Source organism: Notamacropus eugenii, chromosome 2 (assembly GCF_028372415.1).
Source record: "Notamacropus eugenii isolate mMacEug1 chromosome 2, mMacEug1.pri_v2, whole genome shotgun sequence".
Classification (NCBI taxonomy): Eukaryota; Metazoa; Chordata; class Mammalia; order Diprotodontia; family Macropodidae; genus Notamacropus; species Notamacropus eugenii.
This window is the reverse complement of record NC_092873.1, coordinates 453,010,216-453,034,677: the sequence shown is the minus strand read 5'-3', so window position 1 is coordinate 453,034,677 and position 24,462 is coordinate 453,010,216. Positions and strand designations below refer to the sequence as shown.

At 34.1% G+C, this 24,462-nt stretch overlaps 1 protein-coding gene across 4 annotated transcripts in view; it reads right to left on the bottom strand.

Moving 5' to 3' along the window:
• Window positions 1-24,462, bottom strand: part of BRINP3 (BMP/retinoic acid inducible neural specific 3) — a 536,581-nt gene that overhangs the window by 479,461 nt on the left and 32,658 nt on the right. For all 4 annotated transcript variants that reach the window (XM_072648361.1, XM_072648360.1, XM_072648359.1 and 1 more), the window contains exon 2: window positions 14,762-15,047. In XM_072648361.1, coding sequence (XP_072504462.1) covers window positions 14,762-14,997 — 236 coding nt within the window. In that variant the 5' untranslated portion in view covers window positions 14,998-15,047. The remainder of the gene's footprint in view (window positions 1-14,761; window positions 15,048-24,462) is intronic.

The following is a 24,462-nucleotide window of genomic DNA, read 5'->3' as shown; positions in this document are numbered from 1 at the left end:
AAAAACAAGTCACAGTAACAAGAAGCAAAAACAGACAATCAGGAGAGAAAGGCCAGCAGTATTCTAACCTACTCTGTAAGAAAATATCCCTAATAAATTCCTTTAGAAGAAAAAATGTATGTATTGGATACTTAAATACTGAGAGATACCCCATGATTGTATTACTATACCCAAATATCCACATTAAATAACTGAAATCCAGGTTGTAATACTTTAGCAGTAATTAGAAAGGTTTTTCAGAAAGAAAATTGTTCGACTGTAAAAACAGATTTTAGAAGCTACATTTTGTAGTCACTATGAGGTAATTTAATAAATAAATGTCTGGCTAAATTGATATTTATAAAATAGCATAATACTTGGATATTATACCTTTATTTGCTAGGATTGGGGTCCTTACAATAAAATTGCATTTTAGCTATTTCCACACTTTACAGTTTTCTATATTTTCTTACAATATACAGAGTTAATATGCAACAAATTATGATGGGTGCTTTGGATAAAATTGTAAAGGTTGGAGGCACTATCTCTACTGGTAAATTGAATGAATCAGATATAATGAATTAGTGTAAACAAAGCCTGGACTTTAATGACTCAGTTACTCCACTTAAAATAACCTGCCTTAGTCAGGTGAGAACATCTCTATTGAAACAGTCAATGAAGGACATTAATCTAGATTTCAAAAATCCTTGAAAGCCACTGGATGACATGTGTGATACTGCATAGGAGATATATATGGAGTGGTAGAAGAAATCCAGTCATGACTTGTGAGTTTTCCAATTAAAAATAAAAAAGGCATTTTAGAACATGAGTACTAGTCCCAAGTGGCTAGAGATTAGAAGAAAAGGGAAGGGAACAGTAAAAGAACATCTTTATCTCCTACTCATCCCTCTTGACCAGAGGATGATCTTGTGACCTTTGAAGAGCTGGAGGATTTTGGATTTCCAATCAGCATCTTAACAGTTTCCCTGGAAAAGCTGAGAACTCTGAGTACAATCAGAGATAAAGACAAACAAGATGGGGAAAGGTAGCTTTGATACTTTACAAAAGCTGCTTAAGGAGAACTTCAAGAAGAACTTCAAGAACTTCAACATACTAATAGAAAAAACCAGGGGGGGCGGGACTTTGTATAGCTTTGAATTATCATCTTTCCACATGTACTCTAAGTTTAAGCCCACTTTTCCTTGAAATTAATAGATATTTCTATGAAAGTATATCACAACATTTTGGAGGGTTTCTTATACCAGCTATTTTTACTACACCACCTTTTAAATATGCCTTACTAAAAGCTAATTAAGTCTGGGTGACTAATTGATAATCATGAAAGGAAGCTTATGGGTAGGGGCTCTTGAGTTATAGTACTAGCAAACTATCTCTCAACTCTTTAGGATCCCCTAAAACCTGGAGAAGGGACATAGTTTCTCTCACTCTGTAGACCTGACTTGCCAGTGTCAATCAGGTTTAAAGAGTATCTCCAGAGCAGGGGCTTAACAGAGATTTTAAAAAAGAAATAAGGAAAGTCTGGCCTCAAGGGGTATACCACACAGCAGAAAGATAAAGCCCACACAAGTTACTATAATAGAAATTAGTCTAGGCTGAACGCCAAGGAGAAATTAAAGAGAGGGACTATTACAAAATGTTAAACAGAGCCGGCAAGTAAGCTGGATTTTGAAGGAAGAGAACCTGGCCTTCGTCTATTCTTACATTCATGTTACCATATTAGAACTCTAAATATGGATGCCAACTCAGATTCCATAGAGGAGGAGGAATAATCTTCCAATATACAAATAATAAGAGAGGGGAAAGCCTTAATTATTGATAGAAACGCACATATGAATACATATATTCTATAGCAAGCACTACCAATTCATGGGCAAACCTTAGAGGAAGGATAATACTTGCAGTCATAAAATTCTAAAAATCAAGTGTATCTCTATAAACAGCAATACAAGAAGAAAGATATCAGGCATTATGCAAAGCACTGAAGCAATGAAAAGTTTGGTGACCTAGTCACGCAGGCTTCATCATCATTGTGAGCCCCACCTCCACTATCCAGTTGCTGAACTACTCAGTGGGAAATAAGCATCAGAACTTGGCCCATTCTGAAACTTAGTAATTGGAAGTAGAATGGGAACACGACTCCAAAAGGTTTCTTTACTTCTAAAAAAAATAAAATAAAATAAATTCTAAGGTCCCTAAATGGAGGTGTGCCAAAGGAAGCAGTCTAAAGAATTCTTAAATTGCCTGGGGTCCAAACAAAACCAACTAATGGACAATATGTACTATTCATTATTGAAACACACACTGACAGAATGTCAGTTTTACTCAATCACTCAAACCAGATATTTAAATGTCTATCCTCCATACACTTAAATTTCACTCTGATATCACCATCATTAGATTCAAATTCTGCCTCATTCATTCTATAACTGCTGTGTCATGAACATTCCTACGACAGATTCCAGTTGCACCTACCCTAAAGAGCACTGGGTGAGAAGCTCCTCATCAAGATTTTTAGCACTGAAGGTAACTACTAAGGCCTCTTTTGTTCTCTATGCACAGTTGTCTGCCTTATAAGTCAAGCATTGTCTTAGTCTAATGCAATCTAAGTGATTTATCTGAAGTTTCTTTGGGAAATTTTTTTTTGTTTGATGACATACTGGATAGAGTGTTGGGCTTGAAGTCAGAAATATCTGGGTTCAGATCTGGATTCCAGAAAGGTCTGGAAAAGTGTGATCTTGGGCAAGTCAGTTAAAGTATTATGAGCTTCAGGCAACACCCTAGTCCTCATCTGCATTGTTGGAGATAACATCTCCACTAGGGATTCACTACATTAATCAAATCATAAATCCTGCTGGGATTCCTATATTTGATGATACATTTCCTCCTCTTTGATTTCACATCCATGATGAGGTCTTTACTGAATGGATCAGAATATTTACAACAGGAGGTGGCCTTAAGAATCATTGAGTCTAACCCCTCAATTTCAGAGATGAAATTGAAACTGAGGCCAAGACTAGTTAAATTACATGATCGTGATACACACATCAGTAAATTTAAACCCAGGATTAAAGCCCACATTCTGACATCAAATCCATGATCTTTGTATCACACCCAGAATGCCTCCATTAATTTTCTTAGTAGAATTTGCAGTTTATGTAGAAAAAAAAAAAAAAGATCAACTATGGGGCAGGGGGAAGGGAAGATTTTCCTTTAGTATTTTAAAGAGGGGTCAAAATCAGCATGTTTTTCATTCTATTTTGTTTTATTTTCTTAATGATTTCAATTAACTTATAAAAATTCAAAGTTTTTAGCATCTTTACTTCCTAAGAAATTGCAGTCTAAAAGAAAGTGATAACAAATTTTCCTAAACAGTTTGAAATTCTATTGAACTTTTCTGTCTCTCTCTGTCTCTCCATCTCTCTCTGTCTCTCTGTCTCTCTCAGCCTCTCCCCCCAACCTTCTTTCTCTTTCTCTTTTGTTGAAGGAAAGGTTTCTGGGGTAAGTGGAGGGGGGGGGGGGGTGTTTAGAAATAGAGGTAATATAAAAGCAAAGGAGTGTAGCTTTTATTTTTAAAAAAGAAAGTTATTTTATATACATTTCAGAAATATTAGACATTCTCAATCTTGTGAAAAATAGTTGGGAAACCTCAATTTAGAAAATTAAAAGAACAAATATAATGCACTCAAGTACTACCCAGTTAAATGACATAAGGAGTTAAGGCAAATAATAATAAAATATTAATTTGGAGGCTATTTTACTTACATTAAGTCATGTCCTATATACAAATACATAAAAACTATCCTAATACCAAAGAAACCCAGCTGTGTCTCAGTACTTCCATTTATACAAACTGGACTACTGAAACTGTTCCCTTTAAAAAATGACTTACATAATAAGGAAGCACACATCATAGATAACAAAAGAAAATTGCTTCTGAAATTTGTAACTGTTTCACTGATAAGAAACTCATTGATCTAGGTAATGAAATCAGAGCTCCTGGCAAAAGAGAATTATAAAAACAATCTGGAAAATTAAATTTCTTTTAGATTCCAAAATAAATCAACATAATTAATTTCCTCTTATAAAATGACTATTGATGAGTGGAAATATTAAATATCAGTGATAAAACATACATATTTCATCAATGAAAAATAAAAATGACCAGAAAAAAGTAAAAGATCAATTTAAGAACCAACAAGGGATCCACAAATTAATAATATAAACTGATTTCATTTCCACGAAAAATTAATAATCTAGCCACTGACTAAAGAATAAACTCCCAAGGTTAAATGCTTCTAGTGAATTTCCAGGGACTCTATGAAGTCTAGATTCCTTTACAACTTCATATTTTTAGAGCAATCAATTTTCATCAGTTTGTTCAATTGAAAAATGATAGTTCATGATCAAATTCTCATCGTTTCTTATTAGTATTTATGAGTTATAAAAAATGTTCTACCACGTAAATGTACTTTCTCCTGAAATCCTACTACCACAAAGCTATATGGAAATAGATAATTCCTAAATATTACAAATAATGCTCCTTTTCTTCTATGACACCTATGATTTTCTTAAATCCTACCATAGTAAAGATAGCTAAAAAAAAACCAGGGTGAACTAATGAATGCTAAGCACTAGAAAAATACACACAGGTATGTGTATATATTCATATATACAAATACTGGGTTGTTAGAGGAGTTTGGAGAAAAGATCCATGGTCTAGGCTATCAGGAGGGCGCTTTTTGAATGGGGAGTATCAGTGCAAAAGAAATATCAGAGATTTGAGTCCAAAGCGAGCAGAGAATTGATCAAACTTAGGAATTAAACTAAAATCTTATAAGCTTTGTCTCGTGAAAAATTACAAGCAGCACTTTGGATAAATGCTAAGGCAAAAAGCAATGAATCCTAGACCACGAAAATAAAGGGCCATGTTTCATGCTATTATGTCTTATTCTTGAATCTTTTTCACATTTACCATATCCTAAGACAATAACCTAAAGGTTATTGATCTCTCATCGAAATGACCATATCTGGGGTTTTGCACTATTGTTTTAATATAACTGATCCTGAAGACAAGGTGTGATAAGACTGTGATTAACTGAAAGGCTAGGGATCCCCTGACAGGGATAAAATTATATTGACTGCCTCATTGGAAAAGTAACTTGAGATTATATTTATATGAAATAACTAATAACACAAACCCCTGGTTTATGGTGATCAAACCTACCCTTTACCTAAGGAAATATATATTTCTTTAAAAAGAGACTCCTAATTTTAATTACCTAAACTTATGAGACCTGCTATGTCTCTGTCCGTTCTCTTATACCAGGATTTAAACAGTAGCAAAAAACAAAACAACAACAAAAAACTGATCTCCCACAGGTGGAACTTTCAACAGCTACTTGGTAACAGCTAAAATGGTTATTAAATAAGTGTTATTAATCTTAATGGATTTCCCATTCTATTTCTCCCACATAGGTTTCTATGTATCTAAGTGGCAATCATTTGGATTACAACATGCATGTCAACAAGACTATGAATTAAACTTTATGTATGAACACAGAAGCAAATAAAAAGACATGAACACATGGTGGTTTTAAGTAGGTTGCAGTATGTTGTCCAAAGTGATTTGCATGTGAAAATTGGCATAAAAGACATCATCGAAGATACGTATTTTGCTAGTTGTACATTAAGATAAAGGAACAACAGATGAATTACCCATGTAACTTTAAAATCCATGAATTTTTTTAAAAAGCTAGAGATAACAATACAACATAGCTTCTATTTATATGCTTTTTTTAAGGTTTGTAAAGCAACTTGAATGTAGGGAAGGCAAGGAAGAATCACAGAATAAGAGAACATAGGTGGGTTATGATCTGTACCAACGTTTGCAGCAAAATGAACTGTATAAATATGCATCATTAATATTCAAATACAAGTCACATTATTTAACTAACTTTGGTAATCCCTTACAAATTAATAAATCGATCAGCATTTACTTAGTGACATGTAATCAGCACTATTTGCTATATATTTTATAGGGACTTGATTCCAGGAGAAAATAAAGGAAAAGATGATGAGCATGTTGGTATTCTATATTCAAAAATTGAAAAGGAAATCAAAAGTGCAGAAGAAGAGCTAAGACAACTGATAAAGAATACCAAAATTTAGTGAATGCACATAATATGCTTATATACATTATTAATCAATTTAGAAAATTGTATCCTTTCAATAAGAGACATGAATGAACTTAGCATACTTGCAAAAATATTTTACTAGCAGATTAAAACTTAATTTAGCCCTCAGAGTGCATGCCTCACCATATACAAAGTATTATATTTTAAAACAAAGAAAAACCACTAGATGGACAAAACCAAAATATCAGAGTAATGGAAAGTATAGCCAAACTCCACCCCACAACTGTTCCAAACATATCTAGAAATATACCAGACCACGTCCTTATCAGAAAATTCAAGGAAAAAAAATCGTGCTGAGTCATTTTTCTTCAGCCAAGGTCAGCAAAGGAAGACACTCAGAGCAGAGTAAGGGCACTGAGGATGGAATCAACCGAAAAACAATTTAGGAGGCTATGTATCAGGGTAGGAAGAGTTCTCAAGTGCAGCTAATGGAGTTTAGAGTTGTGCAAAGTACAGAGATTGGTGCCCAGTAGCAGCATTATTGCTTATCCCAACAATCTGGGTCACAGATCCAGGACTGTGGAAGGGACTTGGAACTAAGAATGGTGTCCCGGGTTGAATAGCAGCTGTGGTCCCCTAGGCTGTGAACTGAGGAAGAAGGAAGTTCAGAAGCAAGCAGCAGCTGTGTGGCTCTGAACCAAGAACTAAGAGGGATGTCAGTTCCAGCTTTCAGTCCAGTCTGAGGCATGTAGCTGGATAACAAGCAGAAATCTCAGACCAAAGGGGAATCTGAAAATCTATCACACTAAACCACTTTCCCAGCAAGCTAATAGTGTTTGGGTTCATCCGCAGTTTCTTCGAACTTAAACAAGGAAAAGCCTACATATATGCTGCCCAAGCAAAAAGTCAAGTCAAGAAGTTGCAGAATTTTTCCCTACGTTGGACCACTTTGGATGTGTTGAAATATTTCAAACTCCAAGCATGAGTTATCCTTGAGCTCCAGGAATAACACAACACTCAAAAGTCAAAGAAAGCTTCCAGAATAACAGGACATTCTCATAAGAAGGACCAAAAGCCCATTCTTAATAGAACTCTGAAGCCAGAAAGTAGGCTGTAAAAATAAGTAAATAACCCCAACATAAAAACTATTATAATAACAGGGACACAAGACATAAAAGCAGAAGAAAAGACTGATTGCAATAAGAAAAGATACAAAGAAAAACACAGCTTGGATTTAAGTTCACTAGTAGAAGAAAGGAGGCAAGAAATTTTTTTTAAGTTAAAAAAATTTTAAGAAGTGAAATAACAGTGCTAGAGGGAGAAAATATAAAAGATATGAGAGTAGTGGAAGAAAGAACTGAAAAAAAAAAAGCCCTGGAAAGATTCCAGCTTGATATGAGGCAAAAAATCTTAGTCAAACAGCAAACTCACCCTAAATTAGAATAGATCAAATGGAAGCTAATACCTGCAGGAAACTGAAAAATAATAAAGTAAAACTAAAGAAAGAAAATGTATGGTATCTCATAGCAAAAGCAACTGATCTGAAAACCTAATAGAAAAGAGAGAATTTTTAATAATCATTGGACTACCTGAAAGTCATGATCAAAAAAAAAGTTTGGAAATCATATTTCAAGAAATTTTCAAAAGAAAACTGACCAGATCTCTTAAAACTGGAAGACAAAGAAGGAAGAGAAAGAATTCACTAGCCACCTGCTGAAAGAAATCCCCAAAGGAAAACTTTGAGGAACATCATAGCTAAAATACAGTGCTTCAGGTCAAAGAAAAAATTACTGCACACATCCTGAAAGAATTTAAGAACCAAAAAAACAATAGTCAGGATCACACAAGATATAACAGCCAACTGTATAAAGGAGCAGGATGCTTAGAATACATTATTACATACAGGAAAAAAAAAAGATACATACAATAAACAATAATTTACCTAGAAAAAATTAGCATAATCCTTTGTCATTGTGAGAAACAGAGTTTGGGGATCACAGGACTTCCCAGGCAAGTTCAGGGGGTTATCCCAGGTCAAGTTGCTGCTTCCCATTGCTTCCCTTCTTACAGTGCCCCCTGGAAGACCAATGTGATAAAGGCATTCTCACTGAAAGAATTCAGAGACAGAGTGGGCAGAAGGCGGCATTTATTATTATGATTCTCTGGGAGAAGCAGGTATGGTGTTGTCTAGGAACACCCACACTGATAAAGAAGCAACAGTGAGGTTACACAGTTTTGTCCTTCCTGTTAAGAGTTATAGTTAGTTCAAATTCCTCAAATTCCTTACTTTATTTCCCTACGTTCCCTTCTTATGCAGATTATGTAGGTGTGATAGTGAGGATACTTGTGACTTGGGAATGACATCTAGTGTCTGAGTTGCTTGTCATGCCTCCACCCTTCTAGTTTCCCCCTGAAATCAAGATGTACTCAGTCATCATCCTTGCAAAACAGGTTATGCATGCTTATCTTATCACAAGCTCCCATCAACTTAGGAGTTTTACCCTTTTTCAGGAACATTTGTGGAAGCAAAACAAGATATCATAATATCCCTTATTACATCCTGGTGATTGTTCAGTCACTTCAGTTGTGTCTCTTTGTGACCCCATTTGGGATTTTCTTGGCAAAGATGCTGGAGTGGTTTGCCGTTTCTTTCTCCAGCTCATTTTACAAACGAGAAATCTAAGGCAAACAAGTTTAAGTGACTTTCTCAGGATCATACAGCTAGTAAGTGTTTGAGGCTGGATTTAAACTCAGAAAAAGAGCCTAACCACCTAACTGTCCCAAGATAATCCTACAGAGAGAAAAACAGACTTAATGAAATAAAGGACTTCCAAGAATTCCTGATGAAAAAGTCAGAATTGTAAATCTTGAAATACAAAAACTAGAGTCAAGAACAATAAACATTAACAATCATAAGGGTCTAAATATGATTAAAACTACTTACATTCTAATATGGGCAAATGATACAACTGTCAGAACCATCAATATCAGGAGGTCAGAGAGGGAGTCTAACTAGATAGAGGGCTTGGGAGTGATTCTGTAATGTATTAATGATTTTTTTTTTTAAATGGGAAAGGAGGGAAAGAGGATTACACTGGATGGATGGGGGATAGATGGAGGAGTTCTCTCATGGTAACTGTGGTGAAGTAGAAATCTATACAAGCAAGGAGGAAAGGATGAGAGAAGTGGGTGACGGTGACACTTGAACGTCACCTTCTTCTGAACTGGTCAAATCATGGGGAAAATACACAAACAGCTGTAACAGGAAGATATTTCACTCAATAGGAAAACGTAAAGGAAAGGGAGGAGGAAGAAAAGGAGAGTGAAAGAGAGGCTAAATTAAGAAAGATATTAGTCCTAAGCAAAACAAATGCAAAGGATATATGAAAATATTTATAGCAGATCTTTTTGTAGTGGCAAGGAACCGAGGCAAAGAAACTGAGGGGGTGCTAGCCAATGCAGTACAACTGAACAAGTTTTAGTATACATATATAATGGAATACTATTATTCTATGTAAAATGATATAATGAATTGAGGGAAAGTGAAGTTAACAAAACCAGTAGAACAATTCATACAGTGACAACAATACTGTAAACACAACACCGGAAAATGTAGAAACTCTGACCAATGCAATGACAAGCCACAATTTCAGAAGACACATAATGAAATGTACTATGCATTTCCTGATAGAAAAGTGATGGATTCAGAGTGTAGATAAAGAAATTATCTGGAAATAGTCTATCCAGGAAGTTTTTTCCTTGATTTTACATTTCTGTAACGTAGTTCTTGTTTTTCTTTCTTTTGCAATTGAGGTGAAGAGGAGGTTAGAGAGAGAGAAGGCAGAGTACTATTTGTGTCAAAAAAAATTTAACTTAAAAAAAGAAAGAAAAATAACTGCTTTTTTACTCAAAGTATGTTCAAATGGAACAAATGTTAGCTTCCTATTTATGCTTCTTAGAAGTTCATAAATCAACAGTAGTAGAGTAACAATAATTTGTTCAATTGGGAATCAAGTGTAAAATAGTTATTTGTGTTATTACACATCCAAGAATTCAAAATATACAAGAAGTGAAGAATATGCATCTTGAAATAATATTTTCATAAAATAATAATTGTATCCAGGAGTTTAATAAATGTGGATCAATGACATTAAATGTTAATTAATTGATTAATGTTAATAATATTAAAATTTGGTGATTAACTGTCACAGACAAAAACCCAGAAAGCATCTTAGACAATAAATTTCTAATTTAATCACCAAAAAGAAAAAAAAAATATTGCTGCCAAAGGCAAATATTGTATTAGAATATAAACTTGTTTGTAAAATTTTACCAAAAAAGATGAAGGATGATTATGGGCAGTATCATTTCAGTAAGCAGAGAGAAGTGATAATAGATAAAAATAGTTTAAAGAAAACTTGAAAAGATATCAAACTGAACAAAACTGTCCCAACAACATTTAAAGACAAAAGTAGACTATGATGAGAAAAAAATGGAAAAGATCTGCAACAAAATAAAATATTTTTGACATTGTCAAAAACACAAAACACTTTTAACTTAAACTTTTATCAAGGGCAGAGTGGTACTACCACCCTTAGACCTTACAATCCTGGAGTTGCTTATATAGGTCACAGAAAAAGCACTAAAAAGAACCGGAAAGGAAAAGCAGCCAGACTGGACCAAGCACACACAGAGCAGATCCAGGCTAGAATCAATATAATTGTGAAGATACTGAGGGACCCATATAAAGTATCTTAATGGAGAGAAGATACTAAAAGCATGGGAAAATGTCAAAACATTAATAAAAAAGTGACCAAGAGAAAATCAGCAATTAAGAGCATACATGTCTATACAAAATCTTTATGACAAATATGCATAAACCAAGGGCATCTCTGATAAAGCTATCTGTAGAGAACAAGAAAGCTATCAGAAGTGATGCAATAGTTTTACCATTTCATAATTACCTAAAAAATACAGAGAATTTAAGTTTCCATTGTGTTTATTGCTTAGTAAGAAAAAGCATTTTGATTCAGTGGAACAAAATGTTGCTACATAGGCTTTTAAAAAGGTCTTTCCACTACAAATATTAAAATCATTCACCCTTCATTGAAATATGTGACAAAAACTTTTCATTGATTTTCTGATGACAAATATCAGGTAAGGCATGTGGATCACCACTGCACTGGAGGCATCCCAGCACAGTGTTTAGGTTAAAGACAGATTCCTGGTGAATGAGGAGACCTTCCAGATGTTCTTGTTCACAAATGACATTGTATATAAATGAACAGACAGTACAGATGGACAATGACCTGGGTCCAGAATTGAAAAGATGAAGGAGTGTGGTTTCTCTTAATTCTGAGAACTCTCAAAGCATCCTTGATGCCCCTTGGTTTCACCAAGGCCCATCTTTTCAAATCTAGCATTCTACTAATGTTGATTCATGGCACTATTAATACCTGGAATACAGCTTCCTCCAAAGGACTCAACTTGAACAGCACATAGGAAGATAATGGAGAGATAAATGGTGGGTGTGAACAGCCTACAACAGATAACAAAGTCATCCAAAGAAGAATATTGGTGGAAGACATCCATCCTCAGGTGATTCGATGAGGTGAAGAGAATGATGGGCTTCTCACATGGCTAGAATGAGGGAAAACAGTGGGACAGCCAAGATGTTCTTACTAATACAACCACAATGTCTGGAAAAAGTGAAGATGGCCTCCAAAAAGTTGTATAGAAGGTTTGTTTTGAATTTAGGAGAGGACATGGATAGAAGGTACAGGGGATGTATAGGCCTCAATCAATTTGTGAGCTGTATCACTACAGAGAGTTCCCAAATCAGATAATTGTAACAAGAGGACAGTTAGGTTGCACAGCAGATGGCCTCAGACACTTACTAGCTGTGTTACCCTGGGCAAATCACTTAACCCTGTCTGCCTCAGTTTCCCCAATTATAAAATAAGCTGGAGAAGGAAATAGCAAACAACTTCAGTATCGTTGACAAGAAAACCCCAAAATGGGTCACAAAGAGTCAAACACAACTGAAAAGAACAAAACAACAAAAAGAGTTATAATAATACCTAGCATTTATCTAGCACTATATAAATTTCAAATCAATTTGCAAATATTGTTTCATTTTATCAAACAGTCATTTAAATATGCCTTGAAAGGCCTAATATATCTGTAGAATTTAGCTGCTTTCTTGAGGAAAAATAGATGCTAAAAGAGAAAGTGGTAACAAATATTTTTAAAATGTGGAAAGTAGAGAAATTAAGACAAATTCTAAAAGGAACCTTGAGAAAAAATACCCTATATCAAAAACACAACTAACCATATATAGGATAGTTTTAAAGCATCTAGAATTAGACAGTCTAAACTGAAAAGTTGTTTGAATGCTTTCTGTTGTTTTTTTTTGGGGGGGGGGAGGGTTTAAGTTAATGTGCTAACTGCCAGGAAAAGGAAAGCAAATATAAAGAATCATTCACTAAACTTATTTGTAAGGTTAACAACACACACAGAGAGGAGTCAAGTACATCAACTGAATGAAATTGTGAGCGAAACTACCAGGATCCTTTAAGGAGGCATGTTCTATATGAGTACAAAGTCATTACTAAGAGAAAAGATGCTGTAAGACTAAGAAATAGACAAAATTTTTACACTGGAGAGACAAAGATCATGATCTTTAAAATGCAAACACAAAAATAGAAACTATTAGAGGGAAACTATTAGAAACTAATTAGACTAAATATTAAAACTAAAATTAAAATAAAAATTATCAATTAATTTAATTTAGAAAAAATAAATTAAAACTAAGATTAAAATTAAAACTAAATATTAGAAATAATTTCCGTGTATAAGATTTGGATTATATTTCAATAGTTTCTTGGTCCTTTCATAGTTAATATTCTGTAAAATAATATTAGAAATTGAAAAGTCATAATCTTTCCTCATTCTTCCTAATATTATTTCCAATAGTTCTTAACAGAATGTTCATTGGCAACTCACATAGATAATTGCACTGTGCTTTCGATACTACCTAAGTAAGGACTTAGTAAATAACTTCAAAAATACATATATATTTTTTAAAATGGATATTTTTAATTCATCTTATTATGAAGCAGAAACTTGTACGCTTTTTTAAAAATGCATAATAGAATGACATATATGCCAAAGTCATACACAAACAAAAAAAAAAATCACAACCCTTCTGATGCTGATCCCAATGAATTAACTTCATTCTTTCTTATTTTAATTTCTCCTTTTAAAATTCTGCCCCAGGTTACAGAAACATAAAATATTCTTACTTTTGAAAACTAGGAAATGTGATAGTACAGGAGCCACATATAAGGTGTTAGGTCTCCAAAACCAGCTAATGACACACTCACAGACAGACAAAAAGTGTACCAGCTTTTTACATTCCAATAGGATACTTGATCTATAGAATGACTTAGCTGTGATTTCAGAAACTAAGATCTTTAGAGCCCTTTTTTTTTTATTTTTGACAATGTTTTTTTTAAAAATTCATTTCAAAGCTACTCCTCAGTAATAAATACATATTCTGGCTGAATGGATTAAATGACTATTTCTTTAAAAATAAAGCATAACTATAGACTGGACTTTGGTACTTGTTCTATATGGTTTCTCCATAAATAGAATTCCTGAGATGATTTACAAACTATTTCTCAGGGTGCTGTGCAAAATCTTATATAAATATTGACCTGTAGCACAGTGCCCTCTGGTGCACACAAAACAGAAAGTAAATCTTATAGTAATATAATGCGCATCCGCGCACACACATATACACACGCATAAATTCTAAACCAATTCTATCTTATTTTAGAATTTAAATTCAATAAGTAGCAATCTACTAATTAAAAGAAAAGTTTCATATACAACTATTACATGAAATCCAAGCAGATGACCACTTGTGTCTTCCTTTAGTCTATGGGTTGATTGAATTTGAGGAAACAGTTGGTAAAAGCACCAATCAACTTTGGATGAAAATATTAACTTCTTTTTCTGAAACATATCCAAAATCAGATGTAAAAGAACAATTGAAAAGTGAAAATGTTCTTTTCTAGTTCATCTCAGGCTTGATTATTTCCTTTACTGTTGCCTTTCCTCACCTATTTCCCCACCAAAGCCTTGGAAGTCATGAATATTTTCTCTTATTGAGGCTCCAATTTCAACACCTTAAGAGGACTCATACTTCAATAACCAGGTCAGAATATTTTTCCATCTGTACTGTTCTTACATAGCATAAGGTATAAAGGCAAATAATTAATATTCAAGAGAAGCAGAGCTCTCAGATTCCACAGCTATTTTACGTTATAAATCATTTTTTTTGGCAGCCTTGGGTGGGGGTGGAGTATTCCAGAATTTGTGAGGCACAAGTGGTCACTGCCATTTAATTTGTCTTCCAAGTACTTTTAAATACTTTTAAAAAGGAGAAAACATACCTGTGCAATACAACATATAATAAGTACATACATATTTAGCAATGATGATTTTTCTAGGGCTGTGTGATTTAGTCCCCCATCTGAAACTTTCCCTTAAAGAAATCGGTCGTTATTAATATACAACTTCTAGGATGATATCTCTGTAACTGCTTTCCCTTTGCTTCATACCTGTAAATCTTGTATCTTGTGCTAAATCCCTGCCGGCTTCTGTCCACAAAATCTGTGTATTCCTGTGAGCGATGGAAGGGTCCCTTATCAGAGAGGAGCCAGTCGAAGGGACTTGTGGCATGCTGATCCGAAACAGCAGCAACTGCTAAAACCCAGCAATGAAGACTCAGTGCTATCCACTCCCATAGAGCCATCAGAGAGAACAATTCAGCACCAGCACTGCACCGCCATATCATGCTTCCACAGGGTACTTAGAGCCTTCATTCTCTTAGCTTTCCCTCAACACCTAGACAAAATACACAGGCAATTAGTTAGCCCTTTGAAGCTCAGACCACTCCTTACTATCAGTCTAAGGATGTGAAATCTGTCTCCCTTTTTTAAAATAAATTTTCAATTGGCATCAATCTCACTAAATTCAGTGATACCACATCTTTGGGGTATTTACTGCACAATAATTATTTTTACAATTGTGAACCTTTTCCTAAATGTTTGCTTTTCTTGTATTTTTATTGAAAAATAAAATCACCATGCTATGATGGAATAATCGCTCTTGTATAAAATGAGTCAACTAAAAACCCATAACAACCTACATATTGTATTTATTTAGAATCACACAATGATATAAGGTATTTGGTGCTACAATACTCTTCACAATTTGACATAACTCATACCGTATATTTTCATATGATATGGATCTTTAACGTACCATTCATTAGTAAGGATGCTATAGTGAACTTTTTAAATTCATACAGTAATACAACATTCTCTGATGCTTCAATCCCAAATGCTTCTTACTTATTGCAAAATATATTTTTTCATCGTATATTTCATGGATATGATTCACCGTAAGAAAAAATGGATTGTATTACATATTTATAACGTTATTTCCATATCTTAAAAAACCATGATATAAGAATTAGTAGGTTAGCTTCAAGATGTTGGAGGGTTCCATGAAGCATAGCATGAATATATGTGTGAATATGCATATATGGATGACTATACATTTTCTTCCCACATTTCTTTAGAAATATTAGTTCTCTCCTGCTTGCTTTAAATGATGAAGTTTATGGCTATATCTTAATATTGCACATTTATCTGTATTTTATATATATAAACTTATAAAATTCACATACCAACACTTAAAGGGAGACAATACGGATTATTTATAGACTAGGCCATACATAAAAATCATGTTTATGCAACTCAGAAGTAAAGCAAATAAGAGCTTTACCTCTTATGAAGTGTGTTGCAAACAAGGTTATGAAAGAAGCCATTCATGTAGTTCATATGCTCTAAGCAAAATATTCTCCATAGATTATATCTGAATTCAATTTTATGCTCTTTATTTATCTAGCTCCTCAAATAAAGCCCAAAGCTTCAGAATGGCCAGTCTGTGATGTCTGCTTAAATTAGAGGTCTTTTATACATTTAAAGGGAACAACTTCCATAAAACTGAGATTTTTCTTCAAAAAGCAATAGAATGCCAAATTACATGTGAAATAACAACTTTTCAAGAAATTATATTAATAAATGACTTCTCTAAGTGTTTAATTGTAGGAACTGCCATCCTTAATTTGGTTTCTAGAATGTGACCTTAGGAAAAAAAAACAACAACAGTATTTTACCATTGACAGAACTAATCCACATCACAAAAATTTTTAATTGAACATTTTTACTGAGTTGACTTTATTTTCCTCCTAGTATTTTAGTATTTTGTAATTGTAGGTCCTCTACCAAACTGAAATATCATTCGTATTCGAAATAATGGTATAATGGTAAATTAACTATTAATTTCAAATATAAATTTGTACCTTTTCTGGAAGGAAAAAAGAATGAAGGGAACTACAATAGTCACACTTGCTAAGAGGGGGAAAATGCAAGATTTTGTGTTGCCAAATTTAAATATGAAGGAAAATGTTAAAGCTGTATGGATTAGAAATTTACTAATTTAAAATGAAGTCAAATTTTCCTAATCTACCATTAGCCAGTAAAGCAAACTTCTAATTTCTCTGTAATTCAGGTAAGTAGGTATTGTGACCTGACTTTTTATTCTAATGCCTCATATATGTATTAATTTTCTTTTGGGGCTCTGAATAAATATAAAATCAGATTTTTCTAAACAAATTCTTCCGCTAGATTATTCTCAATCTTTTTTCAATGCTAGAACATCTCTCACGAAGCCACTTGAGTGCTTCTCCTGCTTCCCTTTATTTCTCATTTTTTTTTTTTCTGTTGGGGAAGTAGATGAGAGATTTCCAGCATTGAAAAAAGTAGAACTCTGTCTTGAATCCATGTTCTGGTCTTGAAGCCCTGCCATGAATCAAACTTGTCACTTTGTTGCTGTTACCCCTCATTGCTAGGGCTACAGCTCACAGCATAGCCATTGGTATAAATATTGAGGTTTTCCCAAACTATCTCTGGTAGTCCCACCAGGGGTGGGGCTTTAGCATATGTATCCTTGTTTGAAAACCATTTCCCTCACTTTGAAGTTAAACTTCTGTTCGATTTCTCTCTCATCTCTACCCCTGCTCTGTTCAGCTCCAGCCATCCACAGGTTAGAGGTCAGTTCTATCCAGTTGACAGTATCTACCCATGACTCCAGCATGATATCTTGACAATACAAAATTGATTCAAGACAGGGTTCAGGCTCTCATGAATCTTGGGGTTTTAGGGAGAAACATTAACACAGATATCACTACTATAATATGATAACTTCATTAGCAAAGGGCAGAACAGGTTGGGAAAGCTTCATGGAGGAGTTGGCTCCGGCATAGGACATTTAATTCTAAGTAGTACTTCAACGTGTGTGTTCGTCCTTTGTTGCCGAAGAAGACCATGCCATCAGAGAAATAATGACATGACTTGCACTTGACTTTGTTTTTGAGTGAGGGAAGGCTGTGCAGGTCACCAGTCTTACTTCTCCTGAAGAGCCATCTGGATCCAGTGACCAGATATTCATCAGAATGACTGCAGATGACCCATGATGAGGCAATTGGGGTTAAGTGACTTGCCCAAGATCACACAGCTAGTGAGTGTCAAGTGTCTGAGGTGAGATTTGAACTCAGGTCCTCCTGACTCCTGCACTGGTGCTCTATCCACTGCACCACCTAGCTGCCCCCTAGCACTTCAGTAAGCAAAGATGGGAAGGCAGGGTTTCCAGGCATAGAGAAATGCTTGAGCACATTATGGTGTATATTCAGAAAATGGTCTATTTGCCAAAAAGATGATTCTGTGTTCAAATGAACCTTTGAGTTCTTAAATATAAAGAAACATTTATGACCTTTCAAAATAAATAAGGTTCATTGACTTTGACTTCAGGGAAACAAAATAAAACAAATCAATGATACTCAATAGAAGCTGCTGCTGAGACAACCTTTGAGAACCTGGTTTTATCAGTTAGAAAAGCAAGAAAAGGTGATTTAACTAGATCTCACCTGAGCAAGTATTTTGTTTTTTTTTCATTATACTTATGACAATAAAAAGTAACTTCATATTTGCATTTTCTGTTTCAAAGTATATTAATGTTTCTGTTTTGAATGGCAGATGTTTTTCCACATTTGGCATGGTCTAATAGCCACACTTATCTTGGCAGTGGCCAACTTGCTAACAGCTTGGCTCCAAAATATAAATTCTATATGCACAACTGATTAAAAAAAACACAGCAGTAGAATGAGCCCAACTAATATCCCAACTTGAAATGAAGGATTGCAGAAATGAACATTTGTAGTCAGAGTGGCTTTGAAAAGGAAAGAAACACAAAGGAAGGAAGATGGAAAAGTTACTGAGAGGAATTCCTATCCTTCAATCAACAATATACATACATTAATCACCTATTATGTGCCAAACACTATGCTAGGTACTGAAGATACAACTGCAAAGAATAAAATCTGTTCTTTGTGGACAGACAACATGTGAGCTGCATATTAGTACATAGGGAATAAATATGTATGCAGAATAAATACAAATACAAAGGAGGGAGAAAAGGCACTAAAAGTCAGTGGGATGAGAAGAAAGAATCAGGAATGGCTTAATGTAGGAGGTAGTGTTTGAGTTTCATCTTCAAGAGCGAGATGGATTCTATAGAAGACATGGGGAAAAAGTATATTCCATAGATATGTAATAGCTAATAAAAAGTTATGGAGACTGGTGATGGAGTATTACGTGTGAAGTATGTCAAGAAGGTCCATACCATCAAGGAGCAAAGTTGAGATGACTAAAAGTTGTTAGCTAAATTCTTAGAAGAAAGGGAAGGTAGAAAAAAAAACACATATTCTACTGTTTCTGCCTAAGTTGGATAATAAACAAGAATCCATGTACAAAAGTGATGGTATTCTGTGACTGGAAGGGGTAAAATCAGAAAACCAAGTATAGTTGTATTTAAATAACCTATGAAGACAATGAGTTTCTAAAAGAGTATGAGATCCTGGAGGGCAAGGATTATTTTATTTTGTCTATATACATGCAATGACTGGTTGATAGTTAGATGCTTAACAACTGTTCAGTGAATGGATGAATAAGAAAAAGAAATGTACTGTTTCATGCCAAAAGCAAGGAATTCCTTTTTTGGAAAGTGAAGAGTGGGAACAAACCTTAAAACTTCTCAGTCTTATCAAAGTAGATAATTTCAGATAAGTGTCAAGGTTGAGGACTATATACTCATCAATTATCTCTAGACAAAAGCAAAACAACCTAGACCCACTTGATTCAAGTTCATCATTTAGATACCCTTGACTATACCTGTGTATTATTAAAGAGACCACAGACATATTTTACTAAACATACAAATTATTAATGATCATCTGAATAGGATCTTTTTCTTGATGGAGTTGTGATAGTTACTTAGTGGAACTTATTTAGACAAGTGTCCTCAAACATTTGTCACAGCATTACAAAGAAATGACAGTTACAGCTAAAATGGTACATATACAAACAAAAAGTGCTACAAGATGAGGAACAGAAAACTAGTCTACGACTTAGGAGATTTGGGTTGTCATTCTAACTATGATATTTACAAACTGAACTACTTTAGGACAATTATGCTTTCCAGGCTTCCATTTATTTCCTCATCTTTAAAATAAGGAAATGCCATTAGATCACTTAGTAGTTATCTTCCAGTTCTAACATTCTAAGATTACATAATCTATATCTTAATATTAATCCTTTTATTAAAAAGACATTAAAATCAATCATTCCACATCCAAGGATCAGATTCCCAAAGAAGTGTGTGTGTGTTCGTCTTTTGTTGCCAAAGAAGACCACGCTGTCAGAGAAAAAAATGACATGATTTGCACTTGACTTTGGTTTTCTGAGTGAGGGAGGGCTGTGCAGGTCACCAGCCTCACTTCTCCTCCAGAGCCATCTGAATCCAGTGACCAGATATTCGTGAGGATGACTGGAGATGACCCAGGATGAGGCAATTGGAGTTAAGTGACTTGTCCACAACTAGTGAGTGTCAAGTGTCTGAGGTGAGATTTGAACTCAGGTGCTCCTGACTCCCGCATTGGGGCTCTATCCACTGCACCACTTAGCTGCCCCCAAAGAAGAGTTAAGATCAAAAGTTATTCATTTTGGGGTAGGGAGAAAAGTGGTATAGGAGAAGACATTAGAAAATTAGAAAATATTGATGCATCAGTGTGCTTTCTTCTACCTATAAAATTGTTATGAGGATGATCAGATAGATATAGATACACACACATACACATACACACACACACACACACACACACACACACACACGAATGCCTTTAATGAAAATATGAGGAGGGAAAAGAAAGTATTTCTACAGATGATTTTCTATAATAGGCCACATAAGCAGAAAATCCCTAAGTATCTGTGAGGTGTGAAGACTATAGATTCTACTGTGTTTATTATTTGTTGATTACAAAAGGCATATGACTTGGTTTGGTAAAGCTAATTTTTGAAATCTCTCCACAAAGAAGGTATCTGTTAGGCATAAAATAAGTCCATGATAGATACAATCATATAACTTTTTACAAATCCTCTAAGTATTGGCATTAAGGGGTGATGTGTGGGAATATACATACTCACCAAAGGATGGATGTTGTTGGTCATGGAGGAAGCTGTGAAAAATACCCAAATACAAGACAGATTTCTTATGAACACCAACAGTATTCTGAGCCTCCTATTTGAAATGGTATTGTGTTGCTTGTTTCAAATCCAAGAATACTATGGACTCCGCTGAATGAGGCTGAAAATCATTCAAAATACTGGCCTAGCAATATATACACAGAAAAAATCAAATGAATCAAGTATACCTTATTACTCAAAATAGATGGGTAGAGAGATATGTATATGTTTTATGTATGGATGTATATATGTGTGTATGTGTAGAAGATGGACAATGAACTGAGGCCAGAACTGAGTAGGAAGTGAAGCTTGTGTTGGATTTTATTTCGGAAATAACATAAGGCTATTTGCCCCAAGCCATACCCAGCCACAAAATCTATTTTTTACATCAATATTCTCCTAGTGATGCTATTATATGGCTGTGAATGTTAAAAATCCATTATTTCAAGAAAATGAAAGTCATAGGCAACACAAAGGGAAACAGAAAGATATTGGGAATAATTAGGTTGCAGCATGTCAAAAATAATGACCTATATATGAAAAAATGTCATAAAATCATCAAGGATATGGTGGTCATACATAACAAAAATAAAGGGAAAATACGACATGATATCCATGAAATATTCTAAAGACTTCAATGGATTATTAGGATTATTATTCCTATAGAAGAATATAGGAAGACACATATGGGAGAGAACTGCAAAACAATAAAACTTATTACCACATATCCTAGCTGAGGGACCCACAACTATTAGATTCCTCATCTTTTAAAGTATTAAAACAAGAAAGACGTGACCAAGTTAATCATCTTAAAGAATCTTCTGTCTTATCAGTCAATAACTACTGAGATGCTTATATACAATTTTTTAAGTATCATTCAGGAACCAGCATCTATAATATGATTTATACTTTTCATGCTATATTTTAACCATTTTTCTCCCATCTCACCAGTATGTTCCTTTATCCTTTCATTCAAGAAGCTCCTACTCCAAGCAATGAACTATGCTAGGGAAGGGTGTTCAAATATAAAACCAAAATAACTAAGCAACCCAAACCAACCAGCCTATGACATCTTGGAGTTTACAAATGTTACAAAGATTTCTATTAGAAAATTTAAAAGTCTAAGTTATGACGATTTTTTTTTTTTTTTTTACAAATAGGAATGATATTAAGTACAGAATTGAAAGAAACTGAACAGTTCCTCTCATCTGTCTCATTGTATAGAGGAAAAAAATTTGAAACACAGTTGAACTGACTTTCCCAAAGATCATTTATTTCTAGGTCTCCTAATTCCTCATAGTTCAGTAATCTATCAGCTATAACAGAGTGCCTCTGTACTGCCCAAGGCTGATCCTATATAACAATTTCATAAAATAATAGTTTAAGTCTTTTCCAAGACTCTAAAACATGAAGTTTTAGAGCTGGGAGGGATATTAACAATGAACCAATCTACTTTTCTCCTTGTACAGATAAAGAAAGTAGGTTGTAATGCTTTTGGTAAAATATTTAGTTACCCTCTAGCGACAAAACCAGCAATAGAGCTTTGATCTCCTGGAATCTAGCCTGGTGCTCTTACTATCACAGTCAAGAATTTTATCACTATGAGCCTGGGCCTGGAGTTGACCAAACCTAAGTTCAAATCCAGCCTCAGACACTAATTGTGTGAAACTGTGCAAGTCATTTAACCTCTGTTTGCCCCAGCTTCCTCATCTGTAAAATGGGGATAATAATAGCATCTGCCTCCTAAGGTTATTGTGAGAATCACATGAGATAATACTTGTAAAAGTGTTTAGCATAGTGCCTACCACATAGCAGGCACTATATAAAGATTAGCTATTGTTATTAGCCATGTCTCATTCATGAAACATTCAATGTTAGGGATAAAAAATAAAATGTTTAATATCTAAGAAAAAAAATCAGTACAGATCATGATTTTAGAAATATTCCTTCTACCTGTGATTTTCCTCTTCAGTATTTTTCCTTATTTGTTAATGTTACTAGTATAGATGAAAATTTGAATGAAAAAAGGATGTCATATATATATATACATATACATAAGACTTATCCTTTTTTAATTTTATAAATCCCCCCAAAATTCTCTTAAATTCATCCATGATGACAGTGTAGAATATTAAAAAGTAATAACTATAATTCTTGTGGTGGTCACTATTATCACAATTATAGTTTGTTAAAAATAAGATATTTTCCATTCTAATAATTTTCTTCACACATTTCTCATGAAGAATAAGTTAAACATAAGTTCCTCTTATCAGTAATATGGAATAAGGGATAACATTTATTACCATATGGTAGATTTTGAAAACATTAAAGCTAAAAGTGTTCTTTTTACCACATGAAAAGTCAAAAACAATGATAATTCTGGCTGGAATTTTTTTTGTCTCCCACCAATTTTTTTTGTTCAAACTATTGTATTTTTATGACACTTTAAATTCAACTGTCATTTCTTCTAACATCTCTAGAAGATGAATAATGCAGTTATTATTTCCATTTTGAAGATGTGAAGACAGATAGGTTAAGGGGTTTGCCCACGATCATATAGGTAATAAATATGAAAACCAGGATGTGAACCTCATCCTTCTGACTTTAAATACTGTATTCTTTCCCTGTGCCATGCTTATTTATATTCCCTCACAGACTGTAATTATTCACTAACATTTTGATAACTTATTTTCATTGGAAGTTATCTCTGAGTACTCTGACAATATCAATAATGAATCATTTTAGGATAAGAGCTTACTCACAGAATGGAAGTGAGAAGCATCACATGAGTTGATCTGAATTATTGCAAACAAATCACCATTAGTATAAACATTATGGAAGATCACATTGAGTAACCTGTATGTTATGCTGGCAAGTGTAATGCTGGAGGTGCCTGACCTCTTAATTTCATCAAATCATATTATCAAATGGACCACCTGCATTACTATAACCTCCTTTTCAATCAAGAGAGTAACAAAATTGGTCCATGTAAAAATGATGCAGGTGGTGGCCAGTGATGTGAGGCATGATATTTCAGTAAAGAAATGCCTTGCAATATTTTCCTGAAATACAATAGCAGATTTGTGATTAAGGTCAGATTTCTTCCTGGCCCCTAACAGACTGGATAATGGGAATGGATATGAGGGTCACTTCTAGCATGTATTCGTTGAAGCACAATTTTGAAGGGCTATCATCCAAAATCTTGGGAATATATTTCAAAGATATTTTTATAATACTACTTGATGATTAGGTGTTTTGGGGGTAAGGTAAGCAGACAGCCATAAAGGTGTTATTTATCACAATGGAAAGCTTAAATAAATTGAACATATCCAAACCTTTCTGGACATAATCTATTCTATATTTGAATTAATGTGTTTACTTGTGGGTTTATATTACTTATTACTCTCCGTATACAGTTCCACTGTGACTTTGGAGAATATATAGAAAAGAAAATATTTTAATTGGAAGCTGTAAAACTTTTATAAAAATTTGTCATGATCATTTTTTGTTTTTGCTTTTTTTTTACTTCAAAGGTACATATGTAAAGGACAATAAAAATACTTCCCATTCTTTGACAACATCCCTATTGCTAAAACAAAACTATTTCTCCCTCT